The 22,027-nt window shown below is 46.5% G+C and overlaps 1 protein-coding gene across 3 annotated transcripts in view; it reads left to right on the top strand.

Moving 5' to 3' along the window:
* Positions 1 to 22,027, top strand: part of LOC144140936 (ribonuclease 3-like) — an 85,220-nt gene that overhangs the window by 25,839 nt on the left and 37,354 nt on the right. For 2 of the 3 annotated variants that reach the window (XM_077672439.1, XM_077672433.1), the window contains 9 exons: positions 5,509 to 5,676; positions 8,515 to 8,821; positions 10,419 to 10,555; positions 16,337 to 16,494; positions 17,366 to 17,494; positions 18,159 to 18,237; positions 18,884 to 18,991; positions 20,011 to 20,149; positions 20,668 to 20,888. In XM_077672439.1, the coding sequence (XP_077528565.1) occupies positions 5,509 to 5,676; positions 8,515 to 8,821; positions 10,419 to 10,555; positions 16,337 to 16,494; positions 17,366 to 17,494; positions 18,159 to 18,237; positions 18,884 to 18,991; positions 20,011 to 20,149; positions 20,668 to 20,888 (1,446 nt within the window). The remainder of the gene's footprint in view (positions 1 to 5,508; positions 5,677 to 8,514; positions 8,822 to 10,418; positions 10,556 to 16,336; positions 16,495 to 17,365; positions 17,495 to 18,158; positions 18,238 to 18,883; positions 18,992 to 20,010; positions 20,150 to 20,667; positions 20,889 to 22,027) is intronic. The other variant, XM_077672444.1, reaches the window with a different exon arrangement.

The raw sequence follows: 22,027 nt of genomic DNA, 5'->3' as shown, positions 1-22,027 counted from the left end.
ACACATGCAACACAGAAATTGCCAACGCCAACGTTTATTAGAGCCTTCAATAAACATGGGAACCTCCAATAGACTTCTAAGCTGGGAGTGTCGTTAAATTACCAGCATGACCAACTGGCCAGGCCGGGAGAACTGCGTGAGGGGCCGACAAAGGGGAGCAAACATACCGACATTGGCTCGTGTCAAGGGCTCGCGTCCAAGAGCCCTTCCATTGTCCACTCAGGACTCGTCCCGGAACTCTGTTTAAACCAGTCAAGTGACGGAGAGGCATTAAATCAGTCCAGTGATGGGGAGGCTTGCTTCTGCAGCTTGCTTCTTGCAGCTTGCTTGCTTCTGCAGCTTGCTGCGAGAAATGAGGCTCTGCGATTCCCACAGCTTTTACAGGCGCAAATGCCTAAACATCCATGCCATAGGCATCACTTATAAGATGCCATATCAGCAAAAAAACTAAAACAATACTCACATTGGAGCAGGAGCTACTATTATGTGGAGTTTGTAGCCTAAACTCAAGAAAAGCTCTCTTCAGATTGCCGCACAAGGTGTTGCTTTTTGTTCTTGTGGACACATAGCCGCCCTTCTATACTAATCCATGTTACCTGGCATTTCTGTCATGAGCAGAATGAGACACTGCTGTGGGGTTTTTTGTTTTAAATGTTGTCACTGTCTCCAGTAAGAGCTCTTCTACATTTCATCCAGCAGTGTTTTATTTAGCTTGGACCTCTCAATTAAAACTAAAACAAACATTGCCTTACAACTCTGTTTTCAGCATCTAAGTTTGCGCAGCTGAACAGGTCATTTTTGCGTCAGTACGAAATGTAGCCAAAGAAATTTGCGTGCGAGGAGGCGACTGCATGACACATTTCAGCTTCAACAAAAGCATTTAGTGAAAAACAATGCTGTTTCACGCAAAGCGTGTTCTTGGGTGCTCAAATTTTTATTTTCTTTCACTTTCAGTGGCTAATTTTAAAGGGACACTGAAGTTATTTGTAAGCATTGTGGGATTACTTGCGCAAATTGTAGTCTGGGGTCTCTAGGCCATGTTTTGACTGCTCTTGCTTTGTTTACGCGACTTTATTTGGTAGAAAAATCAATTCGAAAGGGCTGTCCTCCTCTCTGCATCCTCCTTGCCAATTTCCTATGAAGTTTCATATGACGCTCAATCGAGATGGTTTAGCTTAACTGTGCCACTGCACGGCTCACCGACCCTCCAACAGAATCAGTTGGCCTAGCGTTTATTCGGCCGGCAGATCGTACCAGTTCGTGCGCTCATTTGAAACTAAGCCACGACACGATTTGTGCCTGAAAGAATGTGCCTTTACCGTATTTACTCGCATAATCCTCGCACTTTTTTTTTTTCGAAAAAGTCAATGCAAAGTTGGGGTGCGAGAATTACGTGGGGAAAAAAAAAAATCCGGTGCACAGTGTTGCCAATTTGCCTTCTGCCAGTCCCGCTAAATGTAGCGGTCATTTTTTGTATATGTAAGCTCAGTGTTGCCAACAGCAGCTATTTCTTTTTATTTTATTATTTACAACGTAAACAGTCTCCCGTTGATCAGCGATCATGAAATTGCCGCCTTTGCTTTCTGGCGCGCGCCCTATCTCGTCGTCGTCATGTGCGTGCCCTACTCCAGTAACGCACGTTGAAGTCGGTGACGCCGAAGTGCCTGCCTGCGGCACGGTTGCCGTGTTCGATCGCGTACTCTATCGCTTTCAATTTGAAAGCGGCAGTGTAGCTGGCGTTCTTCCCCATGGCGAAGCGGCGCCAAGCACAAAACAAAGAGATCAAAAAAGTTCTCAAAATGGCAGCGAGCTATCCACCACTGACGCGAGTGACTCACTGACTGCTGCCGCTCAACGGCGGGACCACGACGGCGACACGACGACACGACAGCGGGCTGCACGAACACCGTCTAGTTGCGCGCACGCGAAACCGGCTCAAGGACAGTGTGAGTAGCGTGTTAGGGCGCCTGTTAGGGAGTAGCCATGCAGGTTGTTAGGGCGCCTGGATGGCCTTGGATACACAGCGCTCTCCGGCGAACGGAGAGGCAGCGGGGGAGGGCGCGCTTTGGAGAGCGCGTGCACCATGTGGGTTTCGCGAGCAGGCAACTTTTGCCGCTGCAAAGTTGGGGGTGCGAGAATTATGCGAGGAACCAAGAAATCCAAGTTTTGGTGGCTCACATTAGGGGTGCGAGGATTACGCGAGTGCGAGGATTACGCGAGTAAATACGGTAGTTTGTTAGTTTATGAAATCCGAGGTTTGACTAAATCTCATCTGGTTGGGTAAGAGGTTCATAGTTAACTTGTGGTCACCGACCAAAGGTTTATTAAAAAGGCAAGGAAGATGATTTTGTTTTTTTAAAGGCAAGAAAGATGTTTTTTAAGTTAACAAGGCTTTCGTACGGATGCCATAACGTTTTTCTTGCCTTTTTAATAAACCTTTGGTCGGTGACCACAAGTTTTCAGATATGAGTTTGTTAGTTTGTAGAATTTATCAAGCACTAAGTCCAAATAGCTCCACACAAGCGGCCATGTGACTCTTCGCTGACTGGTACGCTAGCAGACAAATCTGAGGCCAATAAAGGTAAGAGAAGAGTCAGTGAAGTTAATATAGGTACTAAGGAATTAAAATTAACCGAAACTTTTATTGTACAGCATAAAATCAAGGGGCAGGAAACACTTTTTGTGCTGGGTGCACTAGCGCAGTGGTCAGCAGCATGATCACACATTTGCGATTGCTTTTCTGCCTAAGGAATGCAGTTGCTAGAGATGAGATACTTGTGGGAATTTGGGGGGTGCTTACTGCACGAGTGTTATTCAAGAAATAGTCATCTAAGCTTCTTGGAATGCTAAAACTACATAACAATGTAAACATGCTCTATACACACCTGCCAACTCTTCCGAATTGTCTGGGAGACTTCCGAATTTCGGCCACATCTCTTGATTGTACGAATGCTATCTCGAATCTCCCGAAAAGTGGCTGCCCCAGCAAAGAGGTAGGTCACTTTTTAATCATGCGCGCACATTAGTATTTTATGCTGCGACAGTTGCGGAGTTGTGGAAGAGCACTCCTCACAACCATATTTATAGTTCATTGTATCCGTACCATAGAGCACCATTAAGCATATTCTAGTTGCCGTAGTAAGATGTGCAGGACGAAGTCTAACGAGATTGCCAAAAATGGAAATAGCCAAGACGCAACTAGTGTTGATGGGGAAGTGAAGTTTGGTAGAATGCAAAGATGATGCTGCAGCTACTCGCAATTCCACGCAGCAATGCTGAATGTGGAAGGACCTTTAGCACCATGAGAGTCCTTCAGATCATTAAAGTACTCTGGCATGGTTAAGAAGACGAGAACCGAATTTCGGTCGTAGCTTTCCAAGAAGACCGTCTGCGACCTCCTTACGGTAAAGTGTCACCAAACCGGACATTCTTTTGAGCAGATATATCCTGACAAGTTTTTGAAGCTTGCGCAGTCCGTGACTGCCAGGTCTCTTCACAAGTAAAGAAGTTTGGCACTCTCCACTTCGATAACCAGAAGTAGAGTTTTTCATGATGTGTGGGGATCCTTTAATCCCCTTTTCCTCTTCTTGCGAGCGTGGCCTTCAAATGAGCGCGCTTTCCTGTTTACGTGATGTCATCTCGCGGGCCGACGCGCCAGCGGGCACTAACCGTCCAGCCGCCGCTGTTGCTCCTCCTCGCCCAGGAGTCTGTCTCCTTTCCTCCACGCCTTTATAAGGGCGGCGCGTGCACTGTGCTGCTCTTTTGGTCTCTTGGGCCTCTTGCTCTCAGAGGGGAGACTGGAGGAGACGGAGAACGGGGGCGCTGCCCGTCCCCTCTTCGCCGCCGCCGCCCCGCTCGGCTGGGGCCTGCTTTTGACCCTGGTCGGGTGCACGGGGTAGGCTTATTCGTACCTCGCGAGCAACCCTCGTGCAACCTTGGCAATAGCCGCCTGTTCGGGCGGAGCCTTGAGGTGCGTGTCGGTACCGTGTAGTTCTTAACCCTGCCTTGGCGTTCATTATGCGCTGTACCTTTCGGCCAATAAACCTCCTGGTTCGATCTGTCCCTTTGGAGCCTGTCGTCACCTTTGTCGGTGAGTCGAACCCGTCGCGGCATACCCCTCGCGGACGCCGCGAACCTCTCTGGGGCATATTGGTTGGGGCCTTTCACGGGCGTGGTGAAACCCCCTGTATCCCACATCGGCCCTCTTAGTCCCACCAAGTCCACATATGCAAGAACTAAAATACATACCCTTAAACCCCCCACCCCGCAGTCTCTCGAATTTTCACATTTCTAGGTTGACAGGTCTGTATATAATATACGCCTTAAATTTCCGTTCTTGATAGTGCTGGATTATGGCTGAGTGGTCTGGAGCTTTAGGTGCATTGTTTTGCAATTTGCAAGTTTGAATCCTTGATAGCACTTTTTTTTTTTCCTTAAGTTGATTTAGTATTTGTTTTGGGGAAATATTTTCTGTCTGAATTTACCAATTTGCTATGCAACCTTCATTGCTCGACGAGCCAGTTGGCAGAGTGTGCAGACTGACACTGACGCGCTGCCGAGTTCTCGTTGGTGTGGTGTTGCCATAAGCACCGACTGTTTGCGGTCACAGTCCCGAATCAGCCGACTCTCGACCTGGTGCAAAACACACCTCTTACGATACAGGCACGAGCCAGGCAAGCTCCAAAGTTGGAGGCAAAGCGCATCGCATTTGAGCATCTCCGGTGACGTGAAGGGCATTCATCCACTGCGTACACTTCGGCTAGTGATCGTTACAATTACATGCTGGCAGGCTAATCTGATGCATTTTACAGCCGACAACATGGAGAAGCGCAGTATGCCGATACACTGGGATATCGAGAATACCCAGACAGTGATAATGTCAGATGCCAAGCATGTTGTTTCACAGAACCGAAACTGAAACTGGTTTGAATTCTAATATTGGGCATCGTCCAATCACATTTGCATCTCGTATGCGCGTCACTGCTGTTAGTTGTTGCAGCCGCCGCAAATGTCGCATGGTACTATTTCTTCTTTCAGGCTTTATAAATTAAGTACTGCTTTATCTACCAGATAAACGACGAAAAGTGTGTTCATATGAGCCAGTCTATGCAATGCAAACAAAAAGAAAAGTTTGGCAAATTCACTTCAGTGTCCTTTTAAGTCTCCAGTAAGAGCTTCTGTACATTTCATCCAGCAGTGTTTTATTTAACTCAGACCTGTCACTTAAAACCAAAACAGACATTACTGTAGAACTCTGTTTTCATCAGCCAAGTTTGTGCAGTTGAATGGGTCATTTTAAGATGGTGTTAAATGTATAGCCCAAAAAATTTGCGTGTCAGGAGGCGACTGCATGACACATTTAAACTTCAATAAAAACGTTTAGTAAAAGCAATACTGTTTCACCCAAAGGGTGTTATCGGGTCCTGAAAATGTTTTTTTCTTTCACCTTCAGTGGCGGTCTTAGTTAAGCAGAGAGATGAATAATGCATGCCTTGGTTCTCATTGCAGATGAACGATGGACCCCTGTGCCGCTGCAGCGCCCGAGCTCAAAGGTCGGGGATTCGCCACGGAATTTACCCAGGTGAAGAGCCACTCCTGCACTGTGACCCCAACTCCAATAACGTTGGGCGGCTACACCACTATCGCATCGTGGTCACCCCCCACACAAACTTCACAGTGAGTAGCGCATCTGGGCCACTGTGCAACCACTGATAAGGTTGTACTTAAGGGCGTCCACAACAGTTGACCCCTTCAGTTTTGGGGCTGTAAAGCGTTAGTCCTTTTGTATTTGTCATTTTTGGACTGCTTGTAACTGCTCCAAAGCAGCTCCGCATTTTATTTGCCCATAGGATTTCTATGACCGGAGCAGTTTAGGGCTGCCCAGGAACTTCTCCACACAGCTATGGATAGGCAATTAAAAGAGACCAATTGTTAGTCTGCTAATGATAGATTCAAAGGCTGATTGCTAAACCTTCTGTGGCACTTTTAGGCATATTGGTTCGTAGATTGTATAGTTTTCTTCCACATAGTGGGGTATCTGTGAACCCCCAGTGAAAACAGGAGGGTACTGTATTTACTCGAATCTAGGCCGATACTTTTTTTAAAAAAGTCGTTTACGAAAGTCGGGGGTCGGCGTAGATTCGAGGATGCGGCTTTCCTGGCACCGCTAGCCACTCCATGCCACCTCGTGGCCATAGGCGTGCAGCTTGCAGGTTTGCAGGCGCCATTTTGCTTGTTTGAACGTTGTGAACTCGGCTCTGAGCGTTCCATGCTTGCTTGCGTTCGTCGCTGCGTGACCTTGAGAAGCGCCCGTGTTCGCGGAACAATGGCGCCCACCAAGCGGTGCCACTACACCACGTCTTTTAAGCGGAAGGTAGTCTTGGAGGCCGAGAAAACTTCAAGCCTTCAAGCACAGCGCGAATTCAGCGTTGATGAGAAGAACGTGCGCCGATGGCAGAAGCAGTGGAGTGAACTTTTCAGCTGCGCTGCCAAGCGAATGGCCTTCACAGGACCCAAAAAAAGGTCGACACCACGAGGTGGAAAAGGAAGTCACTGACTTTATCCAGCAGCAAAGAGAGGGTGGAATGCCTGTGACGACGGAGATGATACAGGCGAAGGCGAGGGAGATCGCAAACGTACGAGGCGTTGCAAGGACCCAGTTCAAGGCCAGCAGGGGCTGGGTCACTCGCTTTATGAAGCGGTTCAGGTTCAGCCTGCGACGGTGGACGTCTGTGTGCCTAAAGCTGCCCCCTGACTTCGAGGAGGAGCTGGTTGCATTCCAGCACTTCACCATCAAGAAGTGGGTGGAAAAGGAGTACCAACTGGGCCAGATCGGTATTGCCGGCCAGACCCCGGTATATTTTGACATGCCTGTGGCCTACACCGTAAATGACAAGGGCGCAGTAGAAGTTCAGGTCAAAACTGCAGTCTATGAGAAGCAGCGCGCCACCACGATGTTGCGTTGCACGGCCGATGGGCAAAAGCTGCCGCCATACATAATGTTTAAGAGGAAGACTCTTCCAGCCGGGGAAGTTTTCCCTAAGAACGTCGTCGTGCAAGCCCACGAGAATGGTTGGATGAGTGGTGCCCTCGTCAAAGATTGGGTCAAGACTGTTTGGCAGCGACGTGCCAGTGCTCTGCTGTTTAAGGAGTCACTCCTGGTTGTGGACTCCTACTGCGGCCACTTGACAGATGCCGCTAAGTCCGTGCTTTTGGAGGGCGGTACGGACATTGAGTAATACCCGGCGGTACGGTGAGCCAGCTACAACTGCTCGACGGGGCCATCAACAAGCCATTCAAGGACAGGCTGCGGAAGCAATACGACTGGTACGACTGGCTGACGCTGCAAGATCACCAACGGATGCCAACCGGGCGCATCAAGCGCGCTTCACTCAGCCAACTGGCGAGCTGGGTCGCTGCGGCATGGGATGAAATTCCGGCCAAGGTAATTGTGCGGGCCTTCCGTAAGTGCAGCATTTCGAGCGCACTGGATGGAAGTGAGGACAGTGTGCTGTGGGAAGAGGGCAGTGACAAAGAGGCCAGCTACAGTGAGGGCTGCGATGTCGATGACGACGACGAGTGAGCATTGAACATGCTACGACAAGCGCTGCAGTGCATGTTCTAGTCTCAGTCCAGTTTTTTCATTCAGCTTACATTCGAGGTAAGTTTTTTTTATTTTCTGACCTTCTGAATTTTGGGGGTCGGCCTAGAATCGAGACCGGCCTAGATTCGAGTAAATACGGTATTATAGTTGTAGAGAAGGTTGGCTACCTCTGCACACACTCGCAGATATTGCCATCCTCGTGTATCAACTGCATCCGCACTTCTGACAGTTCTTACGCAGTCTATGCATTGATGCTTCATTTCGTTGTTGTAATTAGTGCACCACATAATGAGAATATTCGTGGCAGACTCCGTACACTTTTATCGCCTATCAAGATGTGTCTGAAGCAGTGCCTGCTTTCTTGATGTGGAATGCTTGATGAAATTCTCACGCAGTGTCGCGCCTTGTGCTCAGAAGAATGCAGGTGAGTATTTGTGCAAGCTGGCAGTTGAGTGCGCAGACATGCAGGCAAAGGAAGCGAGCATTTGCCTCCACACTGTGTGCTATGTGGCCCACCTTGCTGTAGCCAGCAGCATGCCTCAAACAGTGTCAAGCGAAAAATGGTGAATGAAATTTGGACAAAATTTCATCTTGTTGGCTGCAATGAAGCACACTGCATTGGCGGTTCCAATAATTTTCTGGCAGTGTTCGTCGCATAGCAAAACTAAGCAGGATTGGTTTACGATTCCTGATAGCTTTAGGATGTACCTTACCGTATATGCTCGTACTTAGTGCTGTTGGCTAATCTTGTGGTAGCTTTCAAGCGGGAAAGATAGCAGTGCCTTCTTTTTTGGGGGTTGGGGGTTGTGCTCTGGTGCAGGACTAGTGCTCGGCTCACTGGCCCAGGCCTGCTGGTGCACTGTAGTAAAAGAGGCATTGCTCGCCTCCCTCTCCCTCCCTCCCTCGTGTAGATGAAGTGCCCCACGACCATCCAGCACGATGGGCACGAGTTTGTGTTTGAGGGCTTCTCGCTGCTGTCCCACTGGCCGCTGCCCAAGCTGCCCACTTGCCGGGTGATCCGCTTCAACATTGAATACGCTGTGCTCTACCTGGAGGAGCAGATGCCCGAGAACTTCACCGTCGAGGGCCTCGAGCTGCTCACGCGCTTCCTCTTCTCCGAGGTGCTCGAGATGCTCGACCTGGACTGGCACGCGCACGGCGACAAAGATGGCTGCCCCCGCTTCCACTTCATGCCCCGCTTCGCCCGCAGGCTCGAAGGTGGGCTGCTGCTCGTAGGCGCCGTGGCCAAGGGGAAGAAAGAAAATAGCTAAGCTTGTGCTTGCGTGCAGGGAGAGCAAAATGCTTTGTGTGTATGTAGTGCTGCATATGTTTAAGGAAGAGTCAGCGTTCGTAGTATAGCTGGGGGTATTTTTTATGCCAACTGTCATCTAAAGACATAGCAGCCTTGTGTGCCCTGAAGCAAGTCAGGTGTCGTAAGTTAGTCAGGGTTTTTTTATTATTGTTACCTTCAACATGTTATACACAAACTGGAAAAAAAAAACACATTTTTGGTCCCATAGCCGGGCTTGCTAGAGTCGGAACTAATGATTAGATATACCGCACAACTTAGCGGTACCAACAGTTACAAACTGAACAGGTGCAAATACCAATAGTGGATTAAATACTGGATTACACAATGCACTTTTAGGGACAAAGAAAAGCACAACTACACCACTATCCTCTAACATAAAACTCTTCATGGCCGCAGAAAAGTTGTGTGCTGCTCTCATGTCGGCCGGTATATCATTCTAAATAAGAGGACCATGAAATTGTATTAGCCGCCAACTGTATACATTTTTAGCAACCGGTAAGTTAAAGCAATTGTTAGTCGCAGCTCTTGTACTGAGCGCCAGTAACTTAAAAGTGCTTTGTGGTACAGGGTTGTCGTGTTTTACTATTCTGTGTATTATATATCTGCAATGCTTATTTCGTTAATGGAGTTCAGCGGAACTACGTGCATGTGCTGGAGTAGTGGTTTACTGGTATCAGTCCTAATTGAAAATGTAGTGATTCTTATTGCCCGCGTTTGCAAGCGGCTGAGAGGTTCCAAATATGTTTTGTATGTGCTGCCCCACAATGCTATACAGTAGCTCTGATGGATATGCACAAATGCGAAATATAGGGTACACAAGGTGGCTGCGCTGAAAAACTCACAGGCTTCTAGTAGCGTGTGGCAGCCATACGCTACATTCGAGCATGTCTTATCTATGTGAGACTTCCAGTTCATATCTGAATCAAAGATGACAATAAAAATTTAAATAAGGTTACTCTTTGCAGCAGTGTAGACTCTAAATGTAAATTAAATCTACCAGAATCGGACTGTATCTTCCTTGAGTGGAAAACCATGTATTTAGTTTTGTCTGTATTAACATTTAGGTGGTTTCGTTTAAACCATAAATTAACTCTCTGCAATTCCTCGTTGATTTCGACTTTGATCTGATTTAAGCTGCTGCTGATGAGTTGGCTATTTATGTCCACTTTTTCAGAAGAAAACAGTTTAACCCAGTTTAACACTGGCCGCCTAGGTGGAGCAGTGCAGCTGCATTGTTAGACAGGCCAGCTGTGCGAGTGTCTGAGGAACTTTGCAGCTAGAGAAACCTTGGTCCCATTCCGGCGCTTCCTTAGTGTTGGGATGGGTTCTCCTTTGGGGTATTCAAATATGCTCCTGCTGTTGTGGTTCTCCCCAATCGGGGATTGTGCAAACGAGGGCTGCCAGGCAGGAGAGTACATTTTGTGAAGTGTGGGGAGCTTTGCGTTGGTATCGTGTGGGCTGAGCAGGGGCGAGACTGTGCCGTCTCTCTCTGCTTCTCCCCAGACAGTGGCAAGGAACTGCTGTCGCTGAACGTGGTGCTGCAGTACCTGCTCACCAACAACGTGCCCCTGGTCTCGGCTGCCGACCTTCCGCGCCTCTACAAGACGTCCCAGAGCAAGTGGCAGGCATACGCGGACCAGGTGGGGCCGGCTGGGGCGCTTTTGCAGGGCCATTAGAGGGGCAACTGCCACACGGCTCGTGAAACTCGCCAAAATAGTCACCCCAAAAAAAACTCGCTGCTAAAATACTGTATTACTCACTTTGCAAATGTCTCGTGTGGACAAGGTTACATGGGATTCCTCTTTACGGTTCAACCTCAAGCTTGTGCAGTGATGGTATTGTTGCACGAATTGAGCCATTGAGGCCTACGTTTCGTCCCAAATTAATTGGTATTTTGGCACAATGTCTCTGTTGTGTGGCGGTCGTGTTGTGAACGCAGAGGAAAGAGGCAGCTTAGAATTTGATTTAAGTCATAATGCAGGCCAACAAACACAGTTCTGATGTGCTGATGAAAAAGAAGCCCTACTTTGAGGGTTGCTGACCATACTGTTTTCCTGGATTTCTTGGAATCTGGTTTTTGTGATGCAAACTTGACAGAGCAAGAAATTGGTTGAGGAGATGGCATTTACTTAGGAATGCACAACTTAAACTATAAACTACGCCCCAGCCCTGTGTCGCTGACACCCTGGGCAGCACTTGCCACCCAGAGGTTAAGAGTAGTTGTAAATTTTAGGTTTGATTGGTGCCAACTTCTCCCCAAAGGGCAAAGTATCAAGATGCACTCTTATTTGTGAGGCCACTTCAGTTTGTATTGCAAGCAGTGTTCCTGCAACTCTGGAAGGTTGAAGTGTTTGTTTTGTGTGGGGTAATCCTTCCATTCATTTTTATGGAGTTTGAATTGAAAGCTTTAAAGGGACACTGAAGTCAATTTGTCAAGCTCCCGTTTTTGCTTGCACTGCGTAGACTGGCTCAAATTAACACACTTTTCATCGTTTATCTGGTTGATAAGTCGGTTATTATTTTATAAAGCCCAAAAGAAGAAAAACTACCATGCGCGCTCTGCGGCGGCCGCATCAACTAAAGGCTCTGACGTCGGGAGGAGGTGCACCGTGATTGGACGATGTCCAAGATTAACATACAAACAAGTTTCGGTTTCGGTTCTGTAAAACAACATGCTTGACATCCGACGTTATCGTTGGATAGGCATTCTCGATATCTCAATAATTGTCATACCGCGCTTCTGCCATGTTATCAGCTGTAAAATGCCTGAGATAAGCCTCCCGGACAGCTTGGATCATAGCAACCACTAGCTGAGTCCTACGCAGTGGATGAACGCCCTCCACGTCACTGCAGACACTCAAATTCCATGCGCTTTTCCCCCATATTTGGAGCTTGCCTCACTCATGCCTGTATCGTAAAAAGCGTGTTCGCACCAGGCCAAGGGTCTGCTTATTCTGGCCTGTGCCCACTGCCCGCAAGCAGTCGGTGCTTAGGCAACAGCACGCCAACGAGAACTCGCTAGTGCGTCAGTGTCAGTCTGCGCGCGTTCTGCGAATTCACTCGCGGAGCACTCCACGTTACGGCCCAAAAATGGTGACTGAGTATAGAAAGCATCGGCCGAAAACGAAAAAATCAACTTATATATAAAAAAAAAAGGACCCTCGGGGATTCGAACTTGCGACTTTCAAAATAAAATACCTAGCACTGCAGACCACTCGGCCACGGGCGAGTGCTGCCGCTGCTGGAAATATACGGTATATAATGTATAACCAGTTTACACTTATTTAGTTTTACCATTTCAAGCAGCTTAGGTGACTATTTGTTGTACAGCGCTCGTGCAGTAAGCGTCACCCAAATTTCCACAATATCTCACGTCTATAGTTCATACCACAAGCTAGCTGCAGCATTGTGGAGGCTACATTGTTATCAATAGTGCGCCCACTAAGGGCGCCTAACTCGCCGTGAAGGGGGTCCTGAAAGGACATTCCCTTCTCCCTTCTCGGCAAGTGGCACCGCAAGGCTCCGGTGCCTTTTGTTGCTTCCTTCGCGGTGAGTTAGGCGCCCTAAGGGGGACAACAATGTAGCCTCCACAGTGCTGCAGCTAGCTTATGGTATGAACTATAGAATTTGCATTTCTTAGACAGAAAAGCGTTCGCAGATGTGTCGTCGTGCTGCTGACCGTTGTGCTTGCTCACCCAACGCAAAAAAGTGCTTCCTGCTCCCTAGTTTTGCTCTGTACGGTAAAAGTTTCAGTTCTTTTTATTTCCTCAGTACCTATATTCACTTCCCTGACTCTTCTCCCTCCTTCGAGTGGCCTTAGATTTTCCTACTAGCGCACCAGTCAGCGAAGAGCGTCGCATGTGCGTTTGTGCAGGGCAAGTGTGGAGCGACCTGGACTTGGAGCTTGATACAAAGTACAAACTAACAAAGTAAAGAAAAGCACATTCTTCCATTCACAAACGTGCCGTGGCTTAGTTTCAACTTAGTGAATGAATTGCGACGACCCGTCGGCGGCCAGCGGACTAAACGCTGGGCCGACTGACTCTGTCGGAAGGTCGGCGAGCCGTGCAGTAGCGCAGTCAAGCCAAGTCATCCCCTCCTGATGTCACATGAAAACGCCACAGAAAATGGACGAGGATGCAGAGAGGAGGACAGCATTTTTGAATTGATTTTTCTACTAAATAAATTCGCGTAAACGCACTCAGAGTGGTTGAAACATGGCCTATGGACTCCGGACTACAATTCGCGCTAGTAATCCCGCAATGTTTACAAATCACTTCGGTGTCCCTTTAAGAGGCCTCGCATATTGTGAAGTGACTGATTCAGTGGAATTACCAGGGGGTGCTGACATAGCTACTTCTTGTGTACTATTTTTTGCTGCCGTCCAGTAACTGCAAATTTATCTGTGCTTTTTTGTCCAAACTACAAGCAACTTTGTTGCCTTATTGTGTGAACACCCCCAGGTAGTCCGAATTAATTTGTAGACCCCAGCTAGGGCATGCCCAGTTCTAGCTTTGCCACATAAAACCACAATTTAAAGTTTGAAATTATTTCATAGTGGCCAGTTCCTTTCTTTTAGGTGCACGTTCATTCCTTTAGAGGGAATGAAGTGAGTGCTTGAAACTCACCCAGTAGCGTATCCATTCTTTGGCACCTATCAGGGAGAAGTTTGTACTGTGGGGTGGTGTGTATATATATATATATATATATATATATATATATATATATATATATATATATATATATATATATATATAAAACCTGTAATTTGCCTGTGTGACGGGCAACAGTCACGTCCAAGCCAGTGACTGAGGTGTTACCTTACCACGTTTGCTAGGTGGGGTGCCCAAGGTAATTTCCATAGCTACAGTTGCTAAGTGTGTTGGAGTTTGTGTTTCACGCTCAACACAGGGGCGTATTTTGTAGTTATTTCTCCTTGCCTTGCTTCGGTTTAATGCTCTCGCTACCGCCGGAAAATTGACCAATTTTTAGGGGTCTAAGAAAACATTTTTTTCCTGCTAAAAAATTGGTTAGGCACTGATTACAGGAACACAAAACACAGATTATTTAACGGCCTTTCCAATAAAACCAGTTTTTAAAATGTTTTTATATATCATAGTTGTGAAAAAAAAATCAAAATCAAAATTTTTGTCAAGTTGTCGAAAAAAATGATAAAAAAAGGAGTTGTGTATATCAAACCACCGGTAGTAGAAAAAAAATTAGAATATACATTTTGAAGGGAAACATTTCAAAAACACTCCATAGAAAAAATGTCGACTTGTGCAAAACAGTTTGTCAGATATAAATAAAATATGTTAGCACGCACGGTGCTCGTGTCATGCGGTGAAGCCCAACCTCCAATTCAAAATGTGCAATTTCGGGTGGTTCCCTGGAATAAATCTGGCGGTTTGACATTATCAGAGGCACCAATTTGCCCCACATAACGTAAAAACATCTTGTCAATGACTGACTTTGCATTTTCAGCGAGCACAATATTTGGGACAAGCACGTGATGCAGAAAAAAACATGCTTGAAGTTGAAAACGGAACACCGTTGTTGATGCTTGTTGACGTTCACGGTCAGTTATCTCTCAAAACATAAAGCTGAGCTTTATTATCATCTTCTTACTCGCAACTGTAGCCTTGCTTGCAAAAATGAGGTACGATGCGCTAGAATGGTGCCCTGCGATCTTTGGCCGAGTAGCAGTTGCGCGATGAAAAAGATCAGCACAACGAGCCTCCTCTATTGCAGTGCCACCTAACAGTTTTCAAGTGAAACAGTACAAAAACTTATCGGAGACTCCGTCCGAATAGACAGTTCAACTAAGCAGCAACATTAGACACCCGGATATACCCTCGCATGGAAACGAAACTGGAAGGTGAACAGCTGGCAGTGTAAGGCCAGTTTGAAGCGCTGTCCTCGGCGGAACAGATATCTGGCGACTGGGTGTGATCTTTTGACTTGCATCTGAAGTTCTTATTGCAGAAATCGGGTTAGGGTGGGGGAAATCAGGAGCGGCGTGCTTTGTTTGAGGATCAGTCGCGGACGCTCCAGGCGCCATGGCAGGTAGCCTTGAAGTTGGGTAACTGCGTAGTAGCGCTAAATATGAATTTCGCGATGCGGAAACGAAACCGAAACTGTTATAAACTGTTCGCGAATGGTTCTGGGGTAAGTAGAAGTGCCCCAGAACTTAGAACAACGTGCGATAAGGCAATATAACTGCCTAAAAATCATAAAGTAGCTTTGCAACCAGGCACTGCTTGACATTTTCAGCCGATTTCTGGGATTATTACTGTCAGAGCACGAACCTGACGATTGAAAACCGTTTGCTGGTTCACCAATCACGCCCTGATAGCAAAAAACAAACGCTGGTGCAGAGTAATTACGAGTGGTACACATTCTTCGTTTCTTCGTTGGTAGCAGTGACGTTCGATGACCACGCCCCTTTTCCACACCCAGGTGACTCAAAAGCATGTCAAAAATCATGTTTCCGGTGCAAAAATGAAAACAAAACTGATTTTGAAAGGCCATTTTCTGATCTAACTCCGAACTGCTTTACTTGTTCGAGCAACGCCTGGAACGCTATGAAAAGGTGCTCCCAAAGTATCGATCAAATTGATCGATTTGAATAGGCGCGGTAGCGAAAGAGTTAACATCTCTCCTACAGGGTATATGTCTGGAGGTAAATATCTCTTGTCTGAGTGTGTGTTTTTTTTTTTTTTTTTTAAGAAGAAAGAAAGTTTATTTCATTCTTTGCATACAATACAATTTTACCATCTGGGCCCTTAGCCGATCTGGCTAGTACCCGGGCTCATGCAGTAAAGGCTTCATGAAATTGTACGCGGGTCAAACATTTCAGTGGGAAATCACATTACACACATCAAGAGCAGACAACACTAAAGAAATGCCGCTTGGCTACAATGGTGATGCATACTTTCCATCACGAAAAAACTCTTTTACACATCTCGTAAAATTAGCGTTAGTTTTAATATCTAAAGGCAGAAGATTCCAGATCACAGCTCCGGAAAACGCTATACTACGTTTACCATAATTATTGTGGATAACAGGGAGGTTGAAACGAAGGTTGGTTTGATTGCATGTTTCTCAATGTGGCCATAGAAAAATAGAATGAGAGAACGGAATATTGTTTTCTAATATATTCTTTGTTGTCACTGTAGGTGCAATTGCCCGGATAAACATCTCAAGCAGCTCTTTGTGCCATTTTTTGATACCGGTCACAAATGGTTATCGTGGCCAGAGACAAACATCATAAAGGTTGAGGTATGGACTTCCAAAAGACGTAGTCCTTTGGGAGCTCGTACAGAGTATTTCTTTGCAGACGCAGGTGAAGTGGTGTTGATTTGTGAGGGGGCAGTCTGAGTGCCTGAGGGGCGCTTATGGCGTGCAATCTGCCCTTGCAGGTGAAGGGCATGATTGTTGTGAACCCGGGAATGAAGCCCTGTGCCCTCCGTGTGGATCAGCTAGACCGAGAGCTGTGTAACGCCCAGGGAACCGTGTTTCCGGAGATAGTCCACTTTGGCATCCGGCCACCACAGCTCAGCTATGCTGGAAACCCCATGTGAGTGTGCCTGGACGCGGGAGGGGACCGCTGATGCATGTGGCCACACATGAGCTCTTGACGCTGAGGGTTGTCGGGCCTTGCGAGTGCCCTGAGCTGCCTCGTGTGCGTGCGTGTGTACCTTACCCGACTGTCTGTGCGTGCCTCTCCTGTGCATCCTGGCTTTGCCTGCAGAGTGTGTTCTTTGACAAGCCTCGATAACTGCGCCCGTGGAGGTGGCTCTCCTAGGTGGCTAGCAGGGGCAGCGCTATGGTCTTTCGCTTCGTACGCGCTCTGCCACTGGTGTGCACAGGAGACACGTGCACGGGGAGGACTGGGGATTTTTAAAGCCAGAATATTTAGTGTAAAACCAGGTCACCATGCCGCGTTTTTTTACCCATGCTGCTACTTACTGTGCTGACTGTGAAATAGCGGTTCTGTCAGTCTGACTGAGTTTAATTTTGAAGTGTGCACAGTTTGGGTGGCTATAAACCCCTTACAGTCTTTTCAGGTGCGTTTCCTCCAATTTCCTTTGGATGGTACTGTATGCTATAACTGAGACACTCAATTTTTTACACACAATATGGCTTGTGTATGTAATATGTGTCTCGTAAGCTTCGATACATTTTCGGCATATTTTTTGAGACTGTCAGCCATGTTTTTATGCTAGATAGGTTGACTGCCCTTAGATAGGTTGACAACAACTTGCAGTTGTTGTGCACGTGTAAACCATGCCAACTGTTGAAGGCTCACACCAACATTTTGATTGGCGGTGGGAACAACAATGTGGGCATTGGTGGTGGGGGGGATCTGGGCTTTCGTGGTCCACTTGCTTAACTGATTGGTCTGCAGCACTGCCAGCCTTGCCCTTCTTTGTGACGCAACCTTCCAGGTACCAAAAGGCGTGGCGTGACTATGTGAAATTCCGCCATCTCCTGGCCAACAAGCCTAAAGTGCTGTACACGGACCGGCACAAATTGCTCCAGAAGGAAGCCAAGCTTCAGGAGATGAGGCTCAAGAGGTGCGACAGTGACACTTCTTATCTACGCTCGTGGTCAAGTGGCATGATTGCATAGACAGACTGTTGAAAAACAAAGGGGCCGGCAGTTTTTTTGTTTGAACTGCTTCGTTTGTGTCCTTTTCTAGTAAAGCTTCGTTATAAGCAAAAAACAGCTGTTTTATTTGCTTTGTGACTGCCCCTTCACGAGTTGTCACTTCTTCTTATAAAATGGGCACCTACAATTCGTAATTGAGTTGTCCCATGAAAAGTGGTATCAGACGGTGTGTGTAAGAGAGTAGAGGTTTCACTGCAATGAACTAATGAGCTGTATGAGCTTTTCTATTTATAGTTTTATGCTGGCCTTGGATGCTGTTCCTCTCACATTGCACGGTTTCAGTCAGTCTTTAGAAATACTGTTCCATTGCCATATGTTGCTATGCACTGACGTAATGGCTTCGCACTCGTGACGTGGCTGTTTTGCATGCAAGTTTCTGTTCAGTGAGTGAGCAAAGTTTGTGGGCTATTATAGCTGTCAGTAATTTTTTTCTACTGGTTTGTAAAGGGAGATTTACTACTGGCATGTGTCCCTTAGAGGGGAATTTTCCTGAGCAATTTACCTTTATTTTTTTTGCCAAGCATGCACTATGCAGGAGTTATTTTTTTCTTCTTTTTTTACCTCCATCAGCAACCTCAAGAGGGATGTCACTGTTGTGGTGAGCAGCCAGGGCTTCTTCCGGACGGGCATCATGTGCGACGTGGTTCAGGTATTGCCAATATTTCTTTGTTCTCCCGACTAATTTTGTTCTCCGTGCTTGCACGTTTGTGCTCATCTTTTTTATTAGCTCAGTCAACCTGGGAGCTTTTGTACCAGTGTGCGGTGCACTGACAACAGTGGGTGTGGCAAAGTTACAACAATGGAGTGATGGTTATTTCTTCATTTCATCATTCAAGACCACATTCATGCCACCAACCTATGTTTCAAAATACACCTATAATTTGTAAAAAGTTGGCGTACCTCACTGTCATGCTGCATTTCGCTTCAAATTACTTATATTCCTAAAACGTAATTGGAATGGACTTTGAGTATGCTTATAAGATTAATACAGGTTCATTTACTTTCGTAGTACTCGGGAAACCTAGCAGGCCGCATGCCTCACCAACATGCGCATGCAGGGACAGTTGAACTGGTCGGTTGATACTTGATTCTGGCTGATTGCGGGAGCCTGAAAAGGCGGTCTGCAAAGCCCGTCTTGAGAACTCCCATTATAGACATTGGACTAGCTACATGGGATACCTTTTCAAACCAGTTATAAAGAAATAAAACGTTCAGGCAAACAATGATGCAACAATGTGCCTTTTGAGGTGCGAGTTCAATTCACACGCTAATGGTAGCATTTCTTTGTTGCACAGCATGCCCTGCTGCTTCCAGTGCTTGTGTGCCACCTGCGTTTCCACAAGTCTCTGGATTTTCTGGAAAGCATCATTGGTACTGAGTTCAAAGACCGATACCTCCTCCAGGTAGGTGGCTTGATTTTTTGCTGAGGGAGGAAAGAGAAAACCTGCAAAAATTGAAGACTGTTTTGACATTGGCTACTGTGTGTGACAGCTCTGATAATTTGCCATGTCAGGAGCGGTTTTTTTTTTTTTTTTTTTTTTTTTTTTCTGACTAGAGAGTTGTAAATAAAATTGGAGGGGGGGAGGAAAAAATGAATGTGCATCAGATAGTAAATTCAATATAGGAATTGAGTAAAGCTTCGAGTGTTTTTGCAACTGAATAATGGGCATTTAGTATCTTTATTTGCCGAAATGGTTACCCGAAGATTCTGCACTCCTTCCCGGGTTGTTCTCAAATCATAAGGAAAAAAAAAAGTCTGTTTGGAGACTTCTTCTTCCCCCTCCCCCTTTTATCCTTGTGGGTCGCCAGCAGTCTTTTTGTTACATTTCCTATGAATCGGCTTTGTTCTTTTTTTTTTTTTTGTTTCCCCCTTCCCAAGCCTTGTATTTGTGGCATACATGTCTAGGCATATTCGTGGTGTGCTACGCGGCCCTGTCATCCATCTGGTCTCTCAAAGTGTACAGAAGTGCGTTCGTTTATTAATTTGCTGTCGTTATTTGCACCTCAACCCTTCACTTCAAGTGCACTTTCAATTGTCATTTGTGGTGTTGGTAGAGGGCAGGTCATTTTCTTGTGCCTGTTCGTGAGAAATGCTTGCTGCATGGCTAGCATTCAGCACCTTTCACTCTGGCAACAAGGCTAGATCAGTACACACAGAAGGGCAAGGACCTTCTTCATCTGAAGTCTGATCTTGTGTCTTTGGTACTTTTCCCGTGCCACTGTGTGTTAGTGTGTACGCAACCCAGGTGGACGGCTTTTGCACTGATGAGTCACTTCTATGCGAAGTTGTCTTTACCTTTTAAAACCATGGGGAGAAGGCAGTGATACATGCAAAATAACTGCAAATCTGCTTTATTTCATCTCCGATTAAAGAAAAAGCACTTAATAATGCTCTTTGTGTGTACATGTGCATTATTCTCAGCTGGCGCTAACACACCCATCCTACCGGGAGAATTTTGGCACCAACCCAGACCATGCGCGCAACTCACTGACCAACTGCGGGATTAGGCAGCCTGAGTATGGAGATCGCCGCATACACTACCTCAACACGAGGAAAAGAGGTTTGTCTGCGATGAGGCAGCTTTTTTCTAGCTCTGGATGTCATTGCAGTGGTTGGGGAAAATCAAGCTTGATGAAAAGTTACCTGATGGCAATGTGGTTTACTGTGTACCTTACAAGTAGTACAGCCATTGGCCACAGTAGAGGGCTAGTGTGGACCTTCTTTTTGCCTGAACGTCTCTAGCCTATTTGCAACCACTTGTCTCCTGCTGAGTTATGACACTTTGGATAGTCAAAAACCGCAGATACCAGTCATTTAACGAGTGTTAATAAAAATGATTGCGGTCATGTTTTATTTGAGTGATCTTCACTTTCAATGGGTGCCTTTCACGACTTTTTGGTCTAAAACATTCTGAAAAGTTTCCTTGGAGAAAGTTGACACTGTTGCCCGTACAAAAGCAAAAGTGATGCTGGTTTGCACTAACACGCACGCAATTGCGATCTCTGCCGAGTCAGTATAGAAGCAACGTTTTAACACCAGGAGAAGGTGTCCTTCAGTGCCCACCCTCTGGCGTTGCAGGCATCAACACCCTGATCAACATCATGTCGCGCTTTGGGCGTCAGGAGGAGACAGCATCGAGCATCAGCCACAATGAGCGGCTGGAGTTCCTCGGGGATGCTGTGGTGGAGTTCCTCTCGAGCATCCACCTTTTCTTCATGTTCCCGGATCTGGAGGAAGGCGGGCTAGCCACCTACCGTGCGGCCATAGTCCAGAACCAACACTTGGCCGTGCTCGCTAAGGTGGGTCGAGCGCTGCATGTGTGTGTGTGTGAGCACAAGAGGGGCGACAGAGCTGCCACTTGAACCCTGAGACTATTCGGCTTGCAGTGTCTCAACTACTACTTCTATAACCTGAATGCTGTCCATCAGAGGTAATAAGCAGTGCAGGGGGGATTTGGGCAGCTAATGAAATACCCAAACTATATAAGCTGCAACGCAGCCAGGTTGTCACGTTGGCTGTGCAACACTCCCTTTAGCTTTCTGTAGCGGCTTGAGTGGCTATGAGCATTGTTGTTTCCTGGTTGCTTGCGGCATTCATACATCGTTTGTAGGAGGTCCAACGCAGTAGGAGTACTTGCTCACTGAAGGTGTTGACAAGTAGTATTCTCTTAGGAAAAAAGGGCAAGGACAATAGATCAGGGGTGATTAATCAGTGAAAATTCAGAAAGCAGAGTGAGGACCTGATAACTAGGGTGTGCAAATAGGGGTTTTCACTTTTGAACCCAATAGGGATGATGTTTGAATACCCTCAAATTGAAACAAATGTTTTCGAGCCGCAGCGAATATTGTGAAATTTTTGATGCAAAAACTGAAATTTATAGTTTTTCACTTAAGCTTCAGCAACAGTCTAATACGCGACTACAAAAGGTTTTATTGATAAATTTTTCTGTGTTGTAAAACAAACAAGCTAATTTGCTGCTTTTAACTTTAGGGCTCATATTGTATTTTGAGTGTAAGAAACTGTCATCACAAATGGTGACGGCTCAGTGGTGGTGAAATCGGGGTATAACTATCCTGACAAACCTTATTGTTGCAATTTTCTTAGGCAAAGAAAAAAAGAGACATAAGTGGCATATTCCTTAACATTTGTGTAATTACCAAGTTGGAAACTCGGCGTTGGGACCATGCAAGGCTTGAAAAATTAGCCTGATTAATAAATAAAACCCCGCAGGCATGCCCTCGGGATATGATGGCATCATCCCGGCTTCACAAGCTGTTCGTGCGAGCTCCCTGTCTCAGTTCTAATAACATATGAATTTTATTTTTGAATCCTGCATTGTGAATGCTCCCGCATTAACACTGCACTGGATGCGCTAAGGGTATTTCATGCCTAATATGAATCTACAAAATGTGTTGAGACCCGATTGGCTCAAGTGAGC

The sequence above is a fragment of the Haemaphysalis longicornis genome, unplaced genomic scaffold, assembly GCF_048455015.1.
Source record: "Haemaphysalis longicornis isolate Haplotype H1 unplaced genomic scaffold, Haemaphysalis longicornis Haplotype H1 scaffold_1, whole genome shotgun sequence".
In the NCBI taxonomy this organism is placed as follows: domain Eukaryota; kingdom Metazoa; phylum Arthropoda; class Arachnida; order Ixodida; family Ixodidae; genus Haemaphysalis; species Haemaphysalis longicornis.
Note: the sequence above shows the minus strand (reverse complement) of the source record. Positions and strands in the feature narration are given on the sequence as shown.